This window comes from Puntigrus tetrazona, chromosome 4, assembly GCF_018831695.1.
Source record: "Puntigrus tetrazona isolate hp1 chromosome 4, ASM1883169v1, whole genome shotgun sequence".
NCBI lineage: Eukaryota > Metazoa > Chordata > Actinopteri > Cypriniformes > Cyprinidae > Puntigrus > Puntigrus tetrazona.
The window spans coordinates 8,818,076-8,841,498 of record NC_056702.1 but is presented as its reverse complement, the minus strand read 5'-3'; the positions used below and the strand labels follow the sequence as shown (position 1 = coordinate 8,841,498).

At 39.6% G+C, this 23,423-nt stretch overlaps 1 protein-coding gene across 2 annotated transcripts; it reads right to left on the bottom strand.

Moving 5' to 3' along the window:
- Positions 1–8,866: 8,866 nt before the first annotated feature.
- igf1 (insulin-like growth factor 1) lies at positions 8,867–19,769 on the bottom strand. Of its 2 annotated transcripts, none has more exons than XM_043237846.1 (5): positions 19,355–19,769; positions 18,087–18,246; positions 11,476–11,657; positions 11,107–11,142; positions 8,867–9,934 (listed from the first exon to the last, which is right to left on the bottom strand). In XM_043237846.1, exons 1-5 carry the CDS (start codon positions 19,400–19,402, stop codon positions 9,875–9,877), a joined length of 486 nt encoding a protein of 161 aa, XP_043093781.1. In that variant the 5' UTR covers positions 19,403–19,769; the 3' UTR covers positions 8,867–9,874. The 2 variants fall into 2 exon arrangements, with proteins under 2 accessions (XP_043093781.1, XP_043093782.1); XM_043237847.1 differs by lacking the exon at positions 19,355–19,769 and adding an exon at positions 18,619–18,763.
- Positions 19,770–23,423: the final 3,654 nt, after the last annotated feature.

The following is a 23,423-nucleotide window of genomic DNA, read 5'->3' as shown; positions in this document are numbered from 1 at the left end:
AGGCCAAATAACATTTGTCAGCAATACATTGTGACTATGCAGAAAGGGCATCTCCTTCCAATATAGTGTTTGTACCCCCTGCTATAACGTAGTTTGTCAAGCCCATGCAGCAGGTCAAAGGTTGTACATTGAGGTCACATATTGTCTGAAAGAGTTAATGATACAGTACAAATATTTACAATATGAGCCTCAACGACGGAAGTATACCTGTTGTGAGATGTCTTCACCTCAGATGACTCCAATTTTCTTGGTGCTGTCTCTTCACGGTATCCTCTATTATCTTCTTCTTCTTTTGTTAGTAGGTCGTAGGTGGATTATTAGTAATTTCAATAGACCTGGGGTGCCCAGTCTGGATGTTGAAGATGTACCTACCTGCAGAGTTCAGTTCTAACCCTGTTCCAACACACCTGTCTGTAATTACCAAGTGCTCTTAAAGGTCACTGGGGAAATGTTCTGATATATTGAAATCAAAGAACTTCGCCTGTTAAATTCTGCAATGTTTTGGTAAATGTCTGGTATTCTTAAATTATTCATGCATTAAACTAAACCAAGTCATAAGAGTCAAAGTAAGGCAAAATAAACTGCACATATCAGGTGTTGAAGTATAGAAAAAAAAAATTGCCATCAGTTGAGTAGTAGTAGTAGTAGTAGTAGCAGTAGTTTTAAAGAGGATTGTGAAAATGAACCTGTATTGTTTATTCATCTGATATTTTATTTTTTTTTAAAAAGTAAATAGGTCACATAAAATGTAAAAGTACATTTAAAATCTCTGAAGATATAGATGGATAGATATATTATTATTATTATTATTATTTATTTATTTTTTTTTTTTAAGAACACCAGGGGCTAGACACAAATTACACAGCCATGACTTCCTTCTTCACAGGAGTATAAATATGAGGCAGATTGACTGTCATCCATCACAATGGGGGAAAAAAAGAGAAAATATTTTCTGTTGTACAGCTACAGATTGTTGAGCTTTACAAAATATGTGATGAAAATAGCTCATAAAAAGCATTAGGGCTAAAGCATTGAACATTTTCATTCACACCATTAGGACAATAGTTAAGGAGTTACAATCAACAGTACATGTTAAAAGTCTGTCTACAGTGTATTGTCTGTGACTACATCATATTAATGCAACATGAGGAGGGTAGTTTGGTTAAGAGTCTTGGGGTCAGAAAGCTTTAAAATGGGCCATGGCTGGATCTTCAGAACAATAATCCAAATAATCCAAAATCAACACAAAATGGCTCACTGAGCACAAAACTAAGGTGTTGCCATCCCAGTTTCCTGACCTGAACCCTAGAAATCTTAAGAGGTGAAAATATCAACATAGAGCTGGGAATGTGAAGGGTCTGGAGAGATTCTGTATAGAATTTTTTTTTTTAAATAATATAACATTTTATATATATATATATATATATATATATATATATATATATATATATATATATATATATATATACACATACATACAATTAGATTTCCTTTCCATTTCTCTTTTTTTTTTTTATTTTAATAAAAGATCACAGTGATTAACAGCCTTATTATCACATGCTTATTTGTTTATATCTACAAAGGGTACAAATAATTTTGAAGTACAAAGACTGGAAACAACGTTAATCTGAAGTTAAACCTGCCTCCTGGTAGGTTTAATTTAAGCCCCAATTTAGTCCTGAAGTAGCTCTATTTTTCCTCCAAGGAATCAGACTATTAAAATCTGGACTAGACTAAGCACTAAGTCTGACACTATTTAAAACCATGACAGAGAAAGCAGATTTTGTTGATTGTTTTGTTAAATTTGGTTTATCTTGCCCTTTTAGCCTAAGAACTAAGATTAATTAAACCACCCCAATATGGGTTTACAGGAAATACTGGTACAAGCTCTTGAGATGTGCGTACCTGATGTTAGACACACTTTCTTCCGATAAGTTGGGTTTTTTTTTTGTTCTGTAACAGTCCTTAATGGGTACTTCATAAGAAATCAGAAGTGTGTTCGCATTGCTCTCCAAGTCTCCTCTTCAGTTCTTATGAAAACACAAAGGCTTTCCTTATTAATATCATGGTGCCTGTTGCACAGGCAAGAAGAAATGGGACATGAATAATAGTTATTGAACTCAGCTGAAGTGATTTTAGTTGGAACACGCAGCCTTTATTTAGTGAGTATTTGTGTTGGAGTGAGAGAGCCTCTACTGAAGGACTCAACTGGTCTATGGAGACACGGCTGTTCCAGCAAGAGTACAACTGAACTTCAGAGTTTGACGCTCTGTTATTGTAACCTCTCTTTCTAAGTTGCCACTCTGCTTTCTGACGTGTCTCACCCTCCATAGTGACCTCTTCCCACCTTTGATTACCCTCACCACAATAATCTAATGTTCTGATGTGCAATTTCAAGCTAACGTTGGTAGATTCCCTTTCATGCCTCAATTGACACCACGATGAAGCACTTGGAGTGCATTTTGTGGTCTAAGCTTCATTCTTCTCCAGGTTTTTGAAGCTTCAACCACAGAGTAGCTGACAGAGTACTGCTTTATTAACGCTCGATTAATGAAAAGTGAGTCAGTCACGGTAACAAAAGTCATGTGAATTCTAAATGTTTATTAGTTGCACCTTTTCTGCAATCAATGAAAGTTTATATATCATAGGTGCTGTGACTGGTTCCTAATTTAAAATAATTTTAGCACTGCAGGACACGTTAGCTCATGTCCGCTATCCAATTTCGAGCTACTGCAAAAGCTCTCTGGAGTTTTGTAGTATGTGCTTTGGGAGGACAGACCGACTGGGACAGTTGATTTGCTCCCTCACAAGTCTGTCCTTTTGCCGCAAAACTGGAGACATGAGCATCCTGTAATTTAAGCATTGCACTCTAATGGAAATCCATTTGTGTCCTCTGAATACTATGCATGGGAATTACCAACGGTGACACAAGATATGTAATGACATCAGAATTTTGGCTATTTTTCCCATTACAGAGAATCACGCTTTTGGCCCTGGATTCTGCCACGGCCCCATCTCGCCCTATCTCTCACCTCACGGTCTTTGCCATCGATGGATCAGGTATCCTCTCCAGAATTGGCAGCTGAAATACCCAGTAATGGAAAAGAGAGAGTGGTTGGAATGATTTTTTTTTTTTTTTCATGTGGGATATAGTTACGTACAATTATGGCCGCTGACTCAAAGATATTCCACTCATTGCCAGTTTGAAGTGAAAATCACATGTGGATGCTTCTCTTTCGAGGAAAAGCATTAATTCTTCAACAGAACTAGAGCTGCGTGATGAGTTTTAAATAATGTAACAAAAAACAGGACCGCGGAAATGGACTGAAAGATTTAAGCTGTGGGACCGGTGAACCGAGCACTTTGTCGGGGAGCATCTCACGGGAACATTTAGTTCCTTTGCTTCTCATATCAGGGGGCACTGCCGTAAAGTGGTCAAATGCGACTTGTGGTCAACAGGGACGCTTGGCTAGATGACATCACCAGTATCATCACCATATTCCCCACCGATGCCAAAAAGTCCGGGCATGTTACTCTGTCCTATTCTGTTACACACGTCATCACAAACCATACGTTTCCATTTTCCAAAGACGTTAAATCGTGGCTTTTGATCATCCTTTGGGAAACCAGGAGAACTTTCGGTCGCGATTCCATGATGCTATCCCCATTGATCAAGTTACCAGATTATTTTCTTTACTCGTCTGTTGTTTGATGGTGTAGTAAATGATGGGTTCAGGGCAGAAGGGGCCAATGGGGGCTCAAGCGGGACCATGGTGGACTGAGATGGGGTTGGCTTCTTTGTTGCCCAGAGAACAGACCATGGTTTCCAGGAACAATGCAGCTGATGAGAAACTCTCCAAGGAAAATATGGGTCTGACATCATGGGTTCTTAAAGCTAGCAGCTGAGCCAACACTCTCTTGCCACAATCAGCTCCCAGTGAATTTCCACTGCTGAGGGAGGGAGTGATCTAGAGGTAGAGGGTGAAAGGGAGCGTGTTGGGGCGTGGATGTCGCCTGCTACCTCTTGTACATGTGCAGTACTGTATGTTGAGTCTGGTGTATTACCGCAGGTCTATAGATCATATATATCATATATATATATATATATAAATATATATAAAGAGTTTGGTTTTGATATCAGTATATTTTGGTCTCTTAGTTGATAACACTCATACTCCATGAAATCGGTTTCATGATTCATTTTATTTTAGTGATACAACTAATTTCTGGTTCAACGGGATATGCAACTTGAAATAATGTAGCACTTGATTTGAAATTAATTGTAAATACATTTTTACATCACTACTGGCACCAAATGCGACTACATTTTTTTGTTTGTTTGTTGGTTGGACAAATGCATGCATTGTTTTTGGTCTTTCACTTGTTCAACTTGGTGCATATGATTTTCCAGTAGATCAGTGCTATTTCTGTATTATAATATTAATATTTTGAATCGTTTTAGCAGTAGAATTTTTTTTACATTTAAGTTGTCCTAATGCTACTTCTACTTAAAATAATTAAGTTGCTTTGGCTGAAAAATTCATTTTAAGTTGTTCACCTAATCTTTTATTGAAGCTTCATTTCAATGAACGGAAACAATTTTAGCCTTAGTTAACAGTAACACTGGTACTGGAAAAATCAATTGGATTGATTTCATGTTGTCACTTTAAATGCCAGGATATGTATTATGTACTGCTAAATAAATAATAAGAGACACCATGGAGAAATATGGGAGGATTGTTGTTTTTGAGGATTTCAATAAGCTGCCATCATTTATGCATAATACAAGCTGTGTGTTTACCAGTGCAAATCATCTTGTATAACTTTCAACAACAAAACATCTGTTTTCCACGCATTCATTGTCCTTTTATCAACAGCTCAGCTGCACTTGTTAGAAAGCGTTACAGCTTGTGTTTGATTGTGGAACTGGCAGTCTGTCATTTATTCGTCTAGTAAACTAAACAGAAAGCGGTCAAGTTCCAGTACACACCTGAATCTTATTATGATTCCTGAACACATGGTGTTTCAAATGAACGTACTATGTTTCATCAATGGTTGTTCAAGCCCGTATTCTAAAGCTGCCAGATGTTGCAGTGCACCTGTCCAAAAAAAAAAAAAAAACCTGTCAAGATGATGTTTAAATACTTGCTGCACCCCAACGAATGCCTAAATTAATTATTTGTTATTGCAAATCTTCATGCGCCATCCGTTCCAGCAGGCTAACTGATGCCTTGTATTCATTAGCAGAGAAAACATGGCTTTTTAGCCCTACATTAATTCTTTTTCTTCTGAAACTACTGTGGGGAAGTTTGGGAAATGGTAAAAAAAAAAAAAACTGAATTAGACCACAAGGTCATTGAGAAGACAATAGCACACGTAAGTTGAATGGGCTCAGAGCTTCAGTTTCAGGGTTAGGTCCAGGAACCGTGTCCTTAGATGCACTCGGCACTCGGAGAGCTACTGTAGGCCCGGTCTGGGGAAAATACACAAGCTTGCTTTTTAGCTAGAATCCCTCTGAAACTGACCAGCAGATGGGAAGCTGCTGCCGTCAAACAGCTGTCCTTGGTTACCCTCGCTGGATGGCATATGGAGTGGTGGTATTGGCGTGTCGTATGCGTAAGAAACGTGCATTGCTGTTGTCATAACAGAATAGAATGCCTTTAGAACATTGCAAGATTTAATAGGAGTCAAAGTACACTGAGTGTTTTTGTGGAGTGTGGTTTGGAAGTCTATTATCTACCGATTGTTTGTTTTTGGCGATCTCTTTTGTTTTCTTTACAAAGGGGACTAAAAGTGTCATTTTGTTCCAAACATGTACCTTATGAAACATACATTAAGATGTTTACAGAAATTGTTTTCTAAATAGAGAACCGTTGGGATCTAAAGCTCCAAAATGTCAAAAAGCAAGTCTGAAGACTGAATCCATTCAGTCATAGAGATGCCAGATGTCATTCCTGCTCATTTTATTTCTTTATTTTTGTTTTTAGTGCTTTTGTATTTTTATTAGTTTCATTTAATGAACTTATTTCATGCATTTAATTTTATTTTTATTTCAATGTAATGATTCTTTCTCACTCACACTCATTCATCTTCACTTTATATAAAAAAGCTGTCTGAACATTTTGCCTAACATCTCCTCCTTCAGAAACTCAAAAGGGTCTTAAACAGTAGTGAGTGAATTATATTTATTTTTTAATAAATAATAATTTTTAAAAAAGGGCTTTTAAATGTATACGAGATCCGAAGGCATTTGTAATATATTTTTTTGTTCAGGTTTGAATAATCTCTTACAATTCTTAGAAAGGTTATTAGATGGTTTCTTAGGTTTAGCTGAGACTCCAGAATAATTTGCAGGCTGTAATTTATCTAATTGGGCATAATAATTGATTTGGTATTACAGAGAAAAATGGATGAAAAAAAAAAATCAAAATACCATAAAGACAACCCTTGCCAGTCGCCTGCTCCACATTTCAAATTATGTCTGCTGAACCTAAGCCAGGTGGCCAATTTATCTATTAAAAGGCTTGATTGTTCCACTATATATCCATTAAAAAGTGCTGACAGATTGCAAGGGCTTTGTCCCGTCACTGAGTACCTCCTAGAATAAGCTGAATGTGCAGCTTTTTTTTTTTTTTTTTTTTTTTTTTTTTCGTCAGTACAGCCACAGACTGATTTGTCTTGGCGGAGCATGTCATATTTTAGGAAGTATCACTTTGTCATGCGGTGAATGTGCAGGTTTAGGGCATTAATGTACAGTTTGGCAAACGCTATACCTTTATCTTTTGGTATTGGAGGTGCTTCGCAAGGAGCAGAAACATTGCTTCTCTGCTTGAGTTTTAGACTGTGTGTTAGCTTTGGGTTGACAAAACTCTTTTTCTTCTGGGTAAACAGATGGACAGATGACTCATCCTGCACTGCAACACATTTCAAATGCTCTCAATAAGCAAAAGGCCCCTTCCCCTTGAAACAAATTTGCAGATAATCTGCAAATATTGGTTCGTGGCTGTTATGTGACTTTATATGTAAAAGTGTAGTTCCCGTTATCGTAATAATCACTCTTTGAGACGCCAGGTATTGACAAGTGGTTTATTCAGCAGGAACGGTGAACAATCTGTCAGTATTTTCATATTTTGTACAGAAAGCAATTGAGCACCAGTAGCCTAATGAAAGCCTCACAATCAAAAGAATGCTTTAATGATCAATGCCCGGAATCCTCTAATATTTGTTCTTCCATACCGTTTCTATCTCTGGATTTATGTTCTGATGACAACTATCAAACTCAAGCAAAGTGCTGCAAGTCATAAATCCTACATTCAATTGAATGGAAACAGAACAACTTCGAAATAATTTTATCTTTAGTGCTGCCCATGATATTTGCCACAAAGCCATAACCAACAAACCTTAAATATTCAAAGTCTTTGGTATTGCGTGAGGACCTTTTGCTGGAGGTCTATTACGTCAAACCTGTGCACATTATATAGACATTCTGGGTGGCTATTGCATATGATTCTACATAATTCTATTGTTTCTTAATTCAGATTGAGATTATATAAAACGCATACTGCCCAGTTCAAAAGTACAAACGCTTTAAAGACCCAAATTTAGGTTGTCCAGAAAGTTACCTTTCCTGAAAATGTTATCCATCTGTATCGTCATGTTCATAGATGATGAATGGTTAACGTGCTGCTAGTTAAAACATAACCTTTCTTCGTATTTTCCTATTAAACCTTCCCAGATATATTGATAAGTAAAAACATAGGCAAGTGAAAAGGAAAAGAAAATGGTCGTACAGCGTTAGCTAAATCACACAGCTACCAACTGGTTGAATTGTACTGTAACTGTGTCTGTATTACACTGAAGGCTGTTTTGCACCATTTCCTTGCCAGATACAAATGCACGAGTTGTAGAGTCAGTGCCAGGATGTGTAAATGAACGTAGTGCGCATGAAAAGCTACTTTGTGACGGTCAAAATCTCGGTAACGTTGGACATTTGCAGTTCACAGTACTCTGTCAAGTTTTGGCATAGGGACGTTATCGTTTCAAAAATAATAATTTAAGAACCGTAGAGAAAACAAAGACAGCGATTAACCATCTCGGCCCCCCCCTTTTTTTTTTTTTTTTTTTTTTTTTTTCTTCCTTTTTCCATGCATTCACAGCTCTCACAAAAATACTTTCGCTCGCTTACACTGTAACCTTATTGAAATAAAAACAAAAAATAAAGAATATTATTACAATGGTGGCCACAAGGCTGTGCAAAAGGGAAGACTTCCAACATAGAGCTTCATGTTTTCAGCCAACCCCTGCGAGTAACAAACTACAAAATAGCACCATTATACAGTGGGTTGATCTTTTATATGGTTCCGCTATATGATGCCATCACATACGATTATGGTTAGAGAATGCAAAGGTTAATATAGGTTGAGTATAGATACAGAGTAAACGGTGTGGGTTGACGTGATCCTTTGGGGTCAGAAAAGAGGAAATCACCATGCAGAGGGCTTGTGAAAACGGCCTAAAGTGGGGTGCAGAGGGATAGTTTGTTTGCTGTACAATCATAGTTTTTAGCAACCGCATCTGTAAAGCTTCAAAAAGGACTGTAAATGCAAATAAAACACAGTTACAAATGACTAGTGCTCTGCAATCTAGAAATTGAAATCATTGTTCACGCACAAACGTTTCCTTTTATAGAAGACCATTTCTACTGCGCCGAAAAAATTAAATAAAAAAAGCTAAATGGGTGATAGTTTAAATTATGATCTGTATTATGCAAATTAAAGTCGCAACTGCCTTTTACCCAGCAAGTCATATTGTAAGTAAACTTGTGAGAGGGTAACGTAAAAATGAGTAAAAGACACAATTTAAATCGTTGGGTGAAATATCCCTTTAATACAGCTAGTTAGTTGCAGTCGTGTCACCAGTCTTTCGCTGTAAAGATGCAAACCTTCCTACTTGATAAACAGTGGCTGCTAAACCAGATTATGTATGGTATATGTTACAATTGCTAGTCATTTTCTGCGTCTGTTGTGGTTTCTGTTGTCATCCCTCTGTCTTTCCCGTGCGTGCTGATACACTGGTGTAAATGCATGCGGATAACTGTTTCAGTGAATGGCTTTCACCTCCCGTTTTCTAAAGAAGGTAAACCATGCAGTTAAAAATATAAAAAAAAAAAAAGAAGCAAAGACCCCTCACACACAATCAAAAATAAAAAACAAACACACACACAAGGTGTTTTGCAGGATGTAGGTCGTGTTCCATCAATCCTAAATGTGTTCTCTAGAGCACCTCAGCACATCTGCATAAGGCTTTTGTATAATCCCCCTTGATCTGGTCTTGCACAATAATTCAAATAAGAAAAGACTGATTTGTATTTTATACGTCATCCCTCTGTGCAGCCGTAGTTCGGTTTTGCAAGGGTTCCAAGCGGTCTAGACAGCCTTTCTTGTCAACGCGGTCCATGATCTCACTCCTTTCTGTGCCCGCAAAAGTGAATATTTTGCCACTATAAAAACCTTCGGGCTCCCGTTAGGTGCAACCGTTCACACGAGGAGGATAAACAGTTATCATTTGACTTTTTTTTTAGCAGCTAATTTAGTATTTTCCCCCAGTATGAAATGGTGCAGTGTATGGAGCTCGTCAGATTTAGTTTGTCCTAACATGGGGCTTTAACAGTATCCAGTATCTTCTTGTTTTTTAAATGGTATTTTTAGTATTTTTAGTTTTTTTTTTTTTGTTTGTTTGTTTTTTGGGGGGGGGTTGTTATGTTTTTTTTTACAGTGGAGCACGTCCCTGAACGACCACAGTCTTTCTTTCCTCCCGCTTTTCCCGCTGTCCGACAGTTTCACTTGTCTCTCTCAGCCGTTCGCCCCACTGTCCTCTACATGCGATAGTTTCTGCCCCCCGTGTTTCCTCGGCTCGAGTTCTTCTGATGAACCTCCTGAAAGTAAGAAAGAGAAAGGCAGTAAGCTTCGGTTTAGACGATGAGAAGTAAGCAAGAAAGCCGACCCAAGGAGAGCAGAACGGCTGCTGCTGCCCATAACAACACAGCTGTTTGGTGAACGGAGTGTTATTTCATAATGCTGAGGAAATCTACTGTCAAAGCAACACATCAAAGGTTTCACCGCAGCAAGATTAATAAGTGTAATTCACGAGCTGGGAATGAAACCGCATGCAAAGGCCGGTGTGAGGGGCCAGACTCTGAACTCAGCGTGCAGACATCTAAGGTGACCTTAGATTCGGCTTCCAGCGCATGACGTATGGGTGCAGAAATATGTCTGTGGAGAGCACATGCAGGTCTACCACAAAAACCACTTAGGCAGTTCACTTGCTAATGGTTTTCTTTTTCGAGAGAGGACGACTGAGAGCACTTAAAAGGATGGCCCACATTTGGGCAGCGGGGGTGAGGGAAGAGCTGCTTTTTCCTTACGTATGTATCGCAGCACAATGTACCAGCATTATTTGATGAGCTCTGAGATGAGGTAAACGGACAGCTCACGCGAAAATGACAATTCTGTCATCATTTACTCATCCGTTTCGAGCCCATATGACTTTCTTTTCTTGCTCCAAAAAGGAAGTGAACGCATCTTAAAAGTGGTCCATATAATTTGCGTGCGTGTTTAAAGAGAACTAAATGTAAGCCATTATTTGCTGATTCTTCCCATTAGTTCACCATTGAAACCGGAGTCAAAGAGTTAAACTTGAGAACTGGATCAGTCTGTATTATGAATGCACCATCCAGGTATTGTGAATTGGGTCTATGGATTGAACTGAAGATATGACTCAAAATAATGCTTTTTTGGACATCCATATTAAGAGTTAGGATAGAGAAATAATGGCTTGAATTTTATTCAGTTTTTCACACCAATCTTTAGAAGCCATTAACATAGAGTATGAGTTGTGGAAACCACTTTTATGGTACGTTTTTTGGTCCTTTTGTCCTTTTGGAACTGAAGAATTTACCAGATAGTCAGTCGTACAGGTTTTAAATGACATAAAGGTGAGTAAAATAAATTTCCATGTCAGAAAATGCACTAATATTGAATGATTACATAAGCATTCAGACATCATCATGCTGATTGTGGCTCGTTTTCAGCCTGAGGTAAGACTTACCTTACAAGAAGAGTGACCATGTCCAGATATAGGCTTCTGCAGGAAATAAAGTTCATATGACATCTTGTCAGCCAAATTAGTCAGCTGATGCTGCAATCAGCATTATGTATTTATAAACTATTAGGCTTTACAGAAATGTCCAAATGTGTCAAACATTCTACTGACGCTTCGCTAAGCCCCGCCTTAAAGTGGTACTGGCCAATGACACTTTGGCATCCATCCACCATCTATTTATAATAATTTTTTTTGCTTCAGTTTTTAATGGAAAACAAGACGAAAAGACTTTTTTTTTCCAGTGCAAATGACATTAGTCAAGAGGGCGGGGCCTAGCAAAGGGTTAGTTCTGACATCATCAGCTTAGCTGCACACCTTTGCCGTCCTGGGACTGTCTGTGTGCCGTTGCGCTCGTAGGGATCGTGGACTTTTGCCCGGCTTTACGGGCGCACAATACATCTCGAGGCGCCTCAGCTCGCAGCTCTGAAAGCAGCATTCGTCCACAATGCCGCGGTTGTGCGACCGTCTCGAACTAGGCCCGTATCCTGTCGGTTTGTCTGTTGGATGCATAGAAATAACATTCATAACCTTTTGGAGAAAAGCGAAAGCTCTCCTAAATCTCTGCTGTGGGGGGAATGCCAGCACTTAATAGCGTGCTCAAATTTTGTCCGTAGGTACGTTAAATAAAGCCTGTCATCACGTTGAGTTCAAGCCCTTTATCCATTTTATTCTTGGCATGGCACCAGCTCATGAAGAACAATTACAGCTTGCAAGGTCATGCTCTGAAACGCTAAATCTCTAAAACTTTCGGTAGGAACCTGTGGCTAAAAGCCCGGTCATGATCGCTATAATAGCTTAGCGTAGCAGCCAGACCGTAGCTGTGATTCTTCAGATATATGGGTGCGTTAATGACATGAATTTCTTCACCGTGAAATTTACAGGGTATTGCTTTGCACAGAGCAGACCCTTCTTGGCAAGCCCCCCAGTTAAATAGAGGTCACACTGACCGAAATGTTGAGAATATCACGTTTTGCAGTTTCAAACCTGATATCTTTAAACTACACTGCTGATTTGGGAGGCCAATTCCGGCCCTTGTGAGGGTCAAATTAACCTATGGAGAAAACCCCCCTGCTCTTTTTGAGAAGAATGATGTTCCTAGAAGACCAGGATGAACCGTGAACTTTTCCCGGAGTGCTTGTTAATGGCACTGCTAAACCAGGTGATAATTACCCATGTGAGAGAATATGAAACTGCCTTGTGCGTATAAATTTTGCTGTCAATTAGGTCAATGCACTATTATGTCCTAGACATAACGTTTAACGATGAGGTTGGACTACTTACATTCAGGCTTTGGGTTGTCTGATCCCAAACAGATTTATGTTAAAGGTAGCACTTAGACACCTGACTAAGTTAATGTTTCTTTCTCCATGTCGCCAGTCTCCCGGTGGCCTTAAAAAAAATATCCCACTCTCCATTTACAAGTCGCCACTCACCTAGAGCAATATAGCTCCGATAGGCTTTTCCCTGTTACCAAATGAAATAATAATAATAATTTAATATGGCATTTACAAGGAGGAAATGCCTTTCCCTTTCAGAGTTAATAGCTCTTGGCTCGCAGGGCTGCCAGTGCTGACAAAATGCATTAACTTCTGCCTTGCACTTGCTGCACTCTGACAGTGTTGTTTTGGAAAGAGAGGTGCTCTAATTCTGACAAACATGCATCCCTGCAGACTACATGGCTCTTGGGTGCCGAACGCTTCTGGGAGATTAGGGGGCGCTCTTATCTTTCAATACAGTTTAGTCGCTTTGAGAGTTTTATGTAGGACACTGTAATGGTATTGTGTTCACACACTCCTTTTGGACACTTAATGGCCTTCATTAAAACAGTGTCTTTATATGCTCAAAGATATAGCTAGTTTAGTGTATTATGGCTTTTATTTCATGTCTAAAATCATCTATTGCATATGCTTAAAAGTATTTGTATTTGCATTTGCCATATAAACACAGTTCAAGTGACACGAAAAAACAAGAATTATAATTCTGTAAACCAGTCAGTCAGGTTGTTACAAGCTGGTCAGATTGTTTTCTGGCTGATTTTCTAATCCATTTCTATAAAAAAAATCCCTCCCAAAATTAACATCTGCCGGTTTTGTCAAAATAACTTGAAATCTATTGAGTTGTAGCCCAAGAGGTGCAATATACAGCAAATCTTATAATGCAGTATAATCGGTTTAAATGGCTTTTCAGAGATTTGAAGTGCTGAATTTTAAGAGGTTAAAGTTGTAATCCTAAAATAAGGTATTATTGTTAGATCTTTTAAGAACCAACACTGTTCTGCGGGCCTATTTTTATGTTTTGTTTTTCTGTCAGTAAAACAAGCAGATTAGTAACAGTCTTTTGTGTTTTTCATTATCCGTAGGAATTGTCCTCAGATTAGGTCATGCATTTATTGAAGATTGTTGCATTGTGGGCTAGATTATCTATCAATCTTCCATCCCCTCCCCCAGAATAACCAGCAACTCATTCACAACATTGTGGCTGAGAGCTGTGAAACCTGAGCAAAGCACATATCTCCATCACAGTGATAAAGATCGGTGTGCCGCCTGCTTCGGTGTTGCAAACACACAAATGCTAACACGCAGTTGTGTCTTAACACCTTTGGGTAGACACCTTCGCTTCCAACCAAACACCATCATGCATCAGAACATGTACATTCCAATGAGGAACACCGCTGGAAAGAAGCTGAGTTTTATAGCCGTGCTCAGGTTATTAAAGAACAGGGAGTTCTTGGAGCTGCTGCCATACGCTGCCTGCATAGTGTCAGGAAGTTTACTGTTCACTGGAGACTATGAAAGCTGCTATAGTCCTGGAAACTACCTCTTTATCAATGGTACCACAAAGAGTTTATAGTAAGATGAAGTTTCCTTCCAAATGCTTTTTTTTTGTCTCCTGGCTCTTTTTGCCACTGTTTACAATGCAAAGAGATGTTGGCTCTTGCGGACATTAACGACTGAATAGGAACTGTTTGTGGTGTTTAAAGGTTGTCAGCCGCCAAGTAATGGTTTGCTGTTTGTCCAAAAGTTTTGGAATGTTTTAACCGTGTTTTGCTATTACACATTAATAGAGATGATTGTTTCTATATCTTTGTGTCTGATATATAGATACTGAAGATAGATATGGAACTCAAAACTTTCTTCTATGTTGAAGCCCAGAACTACAGCTTTTGGAGTGTTCTACTTTATGATCTAATAGTGTGGATAAGTACCGCCTCCTCAGAAGAAAGTCAATGCTTCCTGTTTAGCCCCGCCCACCAACACACAGCGTTTACAGGTATACGCAGAAACCAAATAATAAAAATGCCTCGAAAGACAAGAAGACTCTATGCAGTGCCAAGTTGTGGAAAACCAGTTTTTGGATTGCTTCCTTCTGATTCAGGTGCTAGGAAAGAGTGGATTCAACATTATTTTTAATAACGTTCCAGACTGCATCAGTAAGAACTAGGTCCTCTCTTCACTTCACTTACAAACAAGACACAATTTGAATTGTTAAAAAAAAAATATCTTGATAACATTATGAACAGACCTCAGAGAACAGTACAATGTAAAAAACAGAAGCTGTCCCTTTAAAAGTAATAGCAATTTTTCTCCAAAGGTCAAGTGAGGTTGAAGCAACAGGTAGGCGGGAATATGATGACGGATGAGAAGTCTTTTTGTCTGGCTGTTTTGTAATTCAGACACAGGCAGTGCTTATGAACACCTTCTTCTCACTAGAAAAGTGTTGAACCCAGAATACCCAGTGCCCTTTGCAATGTGTTTGTGTCCAGTAGAACAACGGGATGGGAGGGGGCAGGGGGCATCCTGATCATCCTGTAATCCCCCATAATCCGGTGCTGCTCTAGGACAAGAGCCAAGCCTGACTGTGTGCTGTTGATGTGTTCTTCTCTCCAGCTGCTTCAAACATAATGAAACCAGACAAACGGAATTGAAAAAGTGGTCCTATCAGTGATGTTTGTGACAGAACTTCCATTCTGTTTTGCGGTCTTTGCTACTGAGAGGAGATGACCTGCAATCTTTCCATCACCGATGGATTATTAATGCTGCTTGCAATGTTGCAAGTACAAATTTTCAAGTCACTTTTTAAAGAATTATGGACAAAAATTCTTCGCGACTGATCACTGTCCTGCATTTGCACTAAAAAGCTGCTTGTTTTGAAATAGTCCGTACGTTTTATACCGACCAAAGTCGATTGAAAGCACAGCATGCCGAGACATGACTCGAATGCAGCATCATTCCTTTCAGGATTTACATAATCCTGCAGACGTTCGCCTGTCATCCTCAAGCGCTAGATCATTAGAGGTCCTTCCAAATGTGTGAGAGGAGGCTTGCACCCACCTCTGGACAGATTGTGATTTTACGGTGCCTACTGAGCCAAAGCGTTCCACATTCTCGGTGTGTTTGTGTCTGGGGAGTGGGAATGCATCATGAGGTGCACGTTCAGCCTGTTGGCAGACGTCAGAGGTGCTTTGCTGGAAAAGACTACACAACCACGGAGGGAAAGGGCAGCTTTGTGTCAACACAAACACTGCTGGCCACGAGGTGACCTATGTAGTATTTAAAAAATATTATGTGCTCTAGATCTGCACCAGTCACTCTTTCCTTTCCAATAACCCAGGACAATGAGGGATAAGGCCGACATTAAGGCATTTCAAAGACAACCGACGATTTCTAGGTCAGGCTAACAACTGGAAAGAAAATGACTGTCAGTTTCTTCTTCTTCTATGTCGTCCCCTTTAGTGTCTTCAAAAAGCCGCATTTTGTTTCAATAAAAAATTTCCACTGAGTAGTATTTTCCGAGTCATGGGCCGTTTTATCAAGATAATGAAATCTGAAGTTTTGAAATACGAGTGGAGTTCCACTGGCGGTGAGGGCACTGGTGAGATGGGCTGCATTGCAACTGTGACTGAACGCAATGTTAATTGTTACATATATGAATACAGTTTATTATGTCTGTTAGGCCAGTCCATTAAAGTTGTTTTCTTTATAGGAGTGACAATAATTTAAAAAATGTTTAGCCTACCAACCTACCAAAAACACTGGTTTTCGTGCAAAAAAAGAAGAAGCAAAAACACAGAAGCAACATAAGAGTAATACAGTGTAATAAGAGTTAAAAAGATGGAGTTGTCAGGGTACATACTGTAAGAAATTCTTTTAGGTTTTATACTACATACTAGGTCAAAGTCAAATGATCTGTATAAAATCATCTATTTGCTCTTCACCGAATCTGTCATGCTGATGCAATAATTTCATGGAAAGTTCAGATTAGCATAAACGTATTTATTTTGGGCTCTGTACTGACAAAACAAACACATGGCCATTGACAGCCATGAGCGATCCAGCCAGCTCCTTTGTGACCACTAAAAGCTCAAATGTTGTTGACTGGAAACTTAAAATGTCAACTCTAACTTGAAGTTCAATCTCGCTTCGCTTTTAAAGCAAGCGAAAAAAAATGCGTCTCCACAGAATCAGTGGGTTCTGTCCACTTGTCAAAATAATCCCTTCATACGTCATCATCAGCGGCCCGTGACTCTCGTGCTTCCCTGAGCCATTTGCACGTCGTAAATATCTCACCGGGTAATTCAAACAAATAACAATATATATGCAACGGTTTAAAACACCATAGCTGCACATGGTGATGTAACTAGTCTCATTCGGTAGAGGACAATTGATTTTTTTTCAGGAAATTACAAATAACTTAGAAACCTTTTCATCTAGTTACTCATCTAGTTTCATTCTAGTTCATTCAGCATGGCACCTTTTAAATCTATATATCACCATCTGAGATGAGCAGTTTGCACATTCGGCTAAATATTTTACTTAGTGCATAAAAAAAGCGACCTGAGGGTCATTAAATAATGACACAATTTTAATTTTGCGATGAGAAGTCGCTGTTTCGTGAACTGGTTGTTGGATTGCTTGATTTCACCTTAAATATGAAAAATGGTAATTAAAAAGCATTTATATTATTATTTTATTAGTATGCAAATAGATCATCCTGTCAGAAAAATAAACACTGCATGCTCAAGATAGGAAAAGCGAGGACACAAAGTGTATGAACAAAGTGTAAAAAGCACTCCTATACTGCTGATTGGGATAACCCAGGACTCAGCAGTTCTCATGGCTTGTGGAAAAAGAAAGATTTAAGTCTAGGATTCAAAATGGTTTTCTTTGGGTAGTCCCCCATATTCAGTTGGATGTGCGCTACATTTATTTGCCCTGCCTACTTGTGTCCGCCAAATTCCAGCAACCTCATTCTGGGAGCAAAGCAGCTGGCTGATCTTCTTTAAATGTAATACACGAGCATCAGTCGGTGTTTTTCTTCAGCTGCCTCTTTGGCGTTGCAAGTGCTCACCTTACAGTAATCTAAAGTGAAGTGGAATTCACAACCTATTTTACTTCCATAATGACATATTTTCAAACTTTGTTTTTGGCGTTTGAAAAGTGATTGGATCATGAAAAGTGGGCATTATGCGCAGTACCAGAATAGACCCCAGCGGTTTAAAAATGGAGGGATCTGTGAATAAGTACAGTCATTTTGAGTCATTGTGTTTTGATAAAAGCATATAAACATTTATATTTGGAATAACACGCACTGATGAATCGTGCAAAATGTGTCTAAAAACATGCATTGACAAGTAAGCAGAGTTTGGCATCAGGAGATTACTTAGACTGTAAACTTTCTATCCAGTATAACTGAGACAAATAAAGTAAAAACAGAACGCAGGGAAAATTTTGGAAAATTGGACAGCAAGACATGAAAACCGATGCTTTTCTTATTTATGAGTGGCGCATTAGTGCATGGGGAAAGAGAAAGAGAGGAAGAGAGACAGAGAGAGAGAGAGAGAGAGAGAGAGAGAGAGAGAGAGAGAGAGAGAGAGAGAGAGGAAGAGAAAAAGCAGCAGTTGATGAATAAATAAAATGTGCACTTACTGAAATAAAAGCCCCTGTCTCCACACACAAACTGCAGCGTGTCTACAAGCTCCGCCCCGCACAGCGTCTCCGGCCCCGCCTCCAGTGTCGCGGGAGTCAACGCGAGGACGCACAGCACCAGTGAGAGGGTGTGGGTGCACGAGAGACAGCGCATGGTACACTGCATCCCAGAGAGAGGGAAACCACAAATACATTACATCTATGCACTGCAAACATAACCAAGGACACTGTGCGTCTTTATTCGCCTTATTTACCGACTGATTGATCGCTTCCTTGTTAATGATTGATCTGTCCGCAAAGATGCTACTTATCATTCATGTTTCTTACATCTTTTGAATATCAAACAGCCTGCAGAGACAGGTGCCTGGATATTGAGGGATACTTCTAAAAAGCATCCTCTACCCGTGACAAAAAGCCATTAAAAGTTGAACCGTTCAATGCACCTGTCTTTTGAGCGCGTGCGTTTACTTGTATATTTGCTCCCCCGTTCATAACTCGGTTTCCGTGGTGGCTTCACAAGCCGGTGTCCTACCTCTCTCCGCACGCGATCTCGCTAAACCGGAGCGCGTTATTTCGAGGCGCTTCTCCACAAACGCGCGCCGAAATGTCTCCGGCGCGCGCTTTGAAGCGCCCAGCACTCCCCGGTGCCAACGGGAGACTGCCGCTTGAACCCAGCGTCCGGTAGAAAGAAGAGCGCTTTCGTAAACCACGCATTTTTGGGGGGTCGCTCGGATGAAACCTCGCGGTGCACCTACAGATACGCGGGGTGGAACTGGAAACGCTGCACAGCCGCCAAATCCAAAGAGGAAGCACTTTAGATAATAAAGAGAATATAATGCGCAACCACGCGACGAACGCGCGAGTATGCTGCAAAACCTTCGTGTCGACTCAGCAACATTTACTTTTAAGGGTCGCGATATACAAGTTGGTGACTTGTGCACTGCGCAAATGAACTCCCTGGTGCATCGTGACATGACTCACCGTGCACATCATGCAATCTGTCGTAAGTCTCAAAAGTTTGCCGTATTACCGCTGTCAGATCTTTGACGAGAAATACTTTTTGCACGCGCAGTCTAATGCCGCGCAAATTGCGCAAAGACGCGGGCTGATCGCGATTAAAACGGCTTTAAAACAACTGAGCGCACATTGTCTTTAAAACACCATTCGGTCTCTATATGATCTACGCCGTAGCCTATTGCTCCGGTCGGAAATCAATAACGGTTAGTCCAAGGTGCCTATTTGCTTTGAAAGGAAATAGGTTAAGTTACCTTAAAGACATCACACCAATGCCCCTGGAAGAAATGACCGCTAGACATCCCCTTGGGTCTCCAGCAAAAGCCCAGCAAAAATGAACTTGTTTGAAGTCATTAAAAAGCGAGAAAGAGGATGAGATGCGGGCAATGTCACATCTCAATATTCCGACTTTGTTCCATTGCGCAGGCTCGTTGTGGAGAAGTGAGATTTAGCGAACAGGAGACGGATTTGGAGAGAAAATCCCTCACATTTATCTACATTACAGAGACATTTTCAACAGGAAACAGCTGGGGCAGCATTTGCCTTCTCCTCTTGCTAAGTTACTCATTAAGGATTTTGGGCACCCTGTCAAATAACGTCATCTGCTTCTTAGAATAGGCTCGAATTTGGATCTTTCTAGGACTTACTGACAGAACAGAGAAGATCGCACTGGAGAACGAAGGCGAATAAGAGAGTCGGAGAAAGTGGCGAGTTTTTTAGAAAGGGACAGAAGTTGAAGTCAGACACTCCCATGCGTAATTTGCACGGGGTCTTTTTCATCTCCGTGTTCTCAGCCGACATGCTTGCCAGCGTGTGACTTTCCCCCCATACTTTACATCAGGGGAACTTTTTAAAATGTTTTTTTTTTTTTGTCGTCGAATATTAACTGAGAGGAGCGATTCATTCGGATAGCTGCGCGTTAAAGACTAATGGCTCTTAAAACCCAAAGTTCTTGTTCTGTATTTATAAAAAACGTAACGTCAGTGTTTTTACTGAGTGGTAGCAGCCATGCAGAATAAATGAAATTTTATACAAAATAATAAATTACGAACAACAGATGCTAAGTCAGCGTGCCGCTTGAATCCTAAAAGCGCGGTTGGCTGTTGCTATGGTTTCCTCTTTCTTTTCGCGCGTTTTTGCAGCAGCTAAAATATTCGATTGTAGTTTTTTTTGGGTTCTAAAATCGAAATTCGCGCCTTCGTACCTATCAAATCAAATGACGCGCCTCTACATTATATTTATACCGCTAATACATATTTAATTAATAATTAAATCAGCAATATCACACCGCAAAGAGCGTTCCGTTTTATATGGCATAATTTGCACGTTTAACATAGAACGCTGTTTATATCAAAAGCTTATTTAATACTCAAAACAGGAAAATAAGATAATAAGCACACACACGTGTTGATTTATTATCCTGCTATGTTAAGAAGCAAAAATAAAACGATGTTTAATCAATTGATTCTGCATATTGTGCTAATCTATTAATATATTTCATGTTTTGTGTATTATGAAGCTACGAGTCTAGATGAGATAAAACAACATCGCCAGCCCATCGCTTCGAACCGATTATCGGTTTGTATTCCGTTCACTGTGAGTATATTGTGCATGGTGTATATTTCCCCTGTTGTATATTACTTTGCATACTGTGGTCTGATGTCTGTCACTACACCGCTGCATTGATTTTGGATCCCGCACCCAAGACTTTCATCCATCATCACTGTATATGGTGACGTGACAACAAAATGATCTGATTTGATTTAGAAACCGAACCACATTATCCACACTCATCAGCGCATACATGTGTAAAACACTGCAATAACATAATCCGTGGAAAAGGGGTTGTGGAGTATTTATTTGATATAATTCCTGTCTAGATGATTGATGCTCAGCCTGGCTTTCTTGGGTAGGTTTTTGTCAAAGTACGGTCTGGCTGACCTCGAAGGAATGAGCTCTCTCATTGCTTCGATGAACAGACAGTGCATTCACTGAGACTTGGGAGAAGATTTCCCTCCACTAATACCATCTCGTAGTTCACGCGACGAGCCAATAGGAGGGCTTGCAGAGTACGGTCTCTCTCACACGTTCACAGAAAAGTGGTTAGTAGTCAATGTGAAGGGACGTGGCCGGCATTACTGCTTCAGGAAGATTTTAGAAACCGACCCGACCTCCCGCTGTGCGCAGTCAATGTTCTGTCATGTTTTTCTCGTGTTTTCATCAAAAGAACGACGTTCGCTGATGCCAGCAATGGGGTTGTTGGAAAACCATCGCTGCAAAATGCACTGGCACACCGAGAGTTAATCTGACCCTTTCAACACTGATTTAACCTTGCCGCACTTTACACTTTTAATATTGTTCCTATAGTAAAATATATCGCACGAACGTTTAATCAATCATTATGTAATGCCACCTTAGTTTTAAGATTATATAGTTACAGTTAATGCTGAGTCAAACTCTTATATTGCAGTAAAAGAAAATCTATATTTGCTTAGCAACAGTGGATAATGAATCTAATTAGTATGTGCAGGATGAAAAGAACATTGCAAAACTCTTACTGTTCTGCAAAGCCAAATGAACTGTGAGTTCCTTAAAGGTCTTTTCAGTTTTAGCTGACTTTAGTGACATTTTAGTATCACGGTGTTCCTGTAGATGAACTGGAACAGCATGGTGCTAGCAAACTTCAAGATCATGGGTTCAAATTCGGCCTTCGTCAAAAGGCAGTGCAAATAATAGAATAGTAATGAAGAGAGTGTATTATGCTTGCAACACACTTAAGCACTCGGTTGAAAAGTGCATATTATATCTTTATGTTTTAATAATCTTTTGTCATTTTTATTTAAGCGGTGCACTTACTGGAAAGGGTCGACTAACACGCTGAAGCACATGCACTTGATTTTAATTTTCACTACAATGTTTTATTTGATGTGACATTAAAAGATAGCATTTCATTTAAACGTGCAAATTTACTTTAAAAAAATTTTTAAAATCTTTCAAAAATAGCTAACATATACGTACGTTTCGGTGGAAATAGCGTTCAGATATATTTTAATTTACCATAAATGCATTGTGAGTATTTAACTACATATAAATATATCTATATTATTGTAGAACTTAAGAGTGTTTTTTATGCATTTAAGTAGGAACGCGCTCTTAAGTTTAACTAAGTGCATTTAAGTAAAGAAGTTTTATTAAATCAAAAACTATTTACATGCATATTAAATATATATATTTATTTTAAAATAATGTATATTTTCTAAATTGTGCACATTAAGATATCAAGAGTCTTGTCTTTTGCCTTAAAAGCTGTTTAATTTTACATTTAGAGGGCTGATATTTTGAAATCCTGCGCCCAGCTGGATGCCATTTGCATGACCTCTGCGATCTTGAGTTATTAACTGCTTTCTATAACAAAATAGATCATTTGGTGTTCCCTTTATATACAGCATTTCCACCAAGACTGCTACATTCACGCCACCAGGTGTCAGTATCAAGTAGGCCTAAATAAGTCCAAGACGAACTCTCTATTGGCCAGCACAACATCAAGCAAAAAAATTAATGAGCGCGCTTTTTAGCCAACAAGAAATTTCAGATGGGCTCAGTCACTGAACATTTTTTTAGTTGGAGAGATTTTATTTTTTTAGTAATGCGGGCCTACTTTATATGCACAGCCATGTATCATATGAGAGAAGTCACGCAATCACTTCTGATGCGTGTAAGTACTTAAGGATAAACCCTTTGACTGTGGTTCTCCACAACAGCTGTGAATGGAAGAGTAACAGTAAGCTGAGTTCAAACCACAAGATCGTGTTTACAGAATGAATGAATTAAACCCCCCAGTGTCGTGAGACGGCTAGATGTAAAGTAATACAGCGGGTTTTGTGCTGATGCCTTGCTGCGTGTCTGAGAGAGTCTGATGCAGCGGGCTGACCTTCTCTCTCTCCTTGCTCCTCGCTGGGCAGCACTTAGATTCGTTGTACCTCTGCCAACTTGCTCTTCTTTGGAGCCGTCTGCCTGCCTGCCTGTCTGTGTGAACCCACTGACCAGGAAAAAGGGCTTTTTTACCCGCTCCAGACTCTAGAGAGACAATGTCTGACAGTGTTATCTGTCTGGCTCGGTCTGCCAAGCCTGCCGACTCTGAGACGGTGGTCCTTGCTTCATTCGGGGACAATATCGAATGGTCCGAAAGAGGATTTCATGTTGACCCTGAACCATTTGGACGGATTAGACGCAATGATATGTCCATTCACGTTGGTACTGAGGTGCAGTGGGTGCTTGCGACATATAAGCAGGCAGAAAGAGAATAGAAAGAGAATATCCCGC

Bases quoted from the DNA above. Each gene is read 5' to 3' on its own strand.
- igf1 (XM_043237846.1), bottom strand. From the start codon at position 19,402: ATGTCTAGCGGTCATTTCTTCCAGGGGCATTGGTGTGATGTCTTTAAG. The intron at 18,247-19,354 runs GTAACTTAACCT...TCTGGGATGCAG, and splicing joins ATTGGTGTGATGTCTTTAAG to TGTACCATGCGCTGTCTCTC. The intron at 9,935-11,106 runs GTAAGTCTTACC...TCTTACTTTCAG, and splicing joins ATGGTCACTCTTCTTGTAAG to GAGGTTCATCAGAAGAACTC.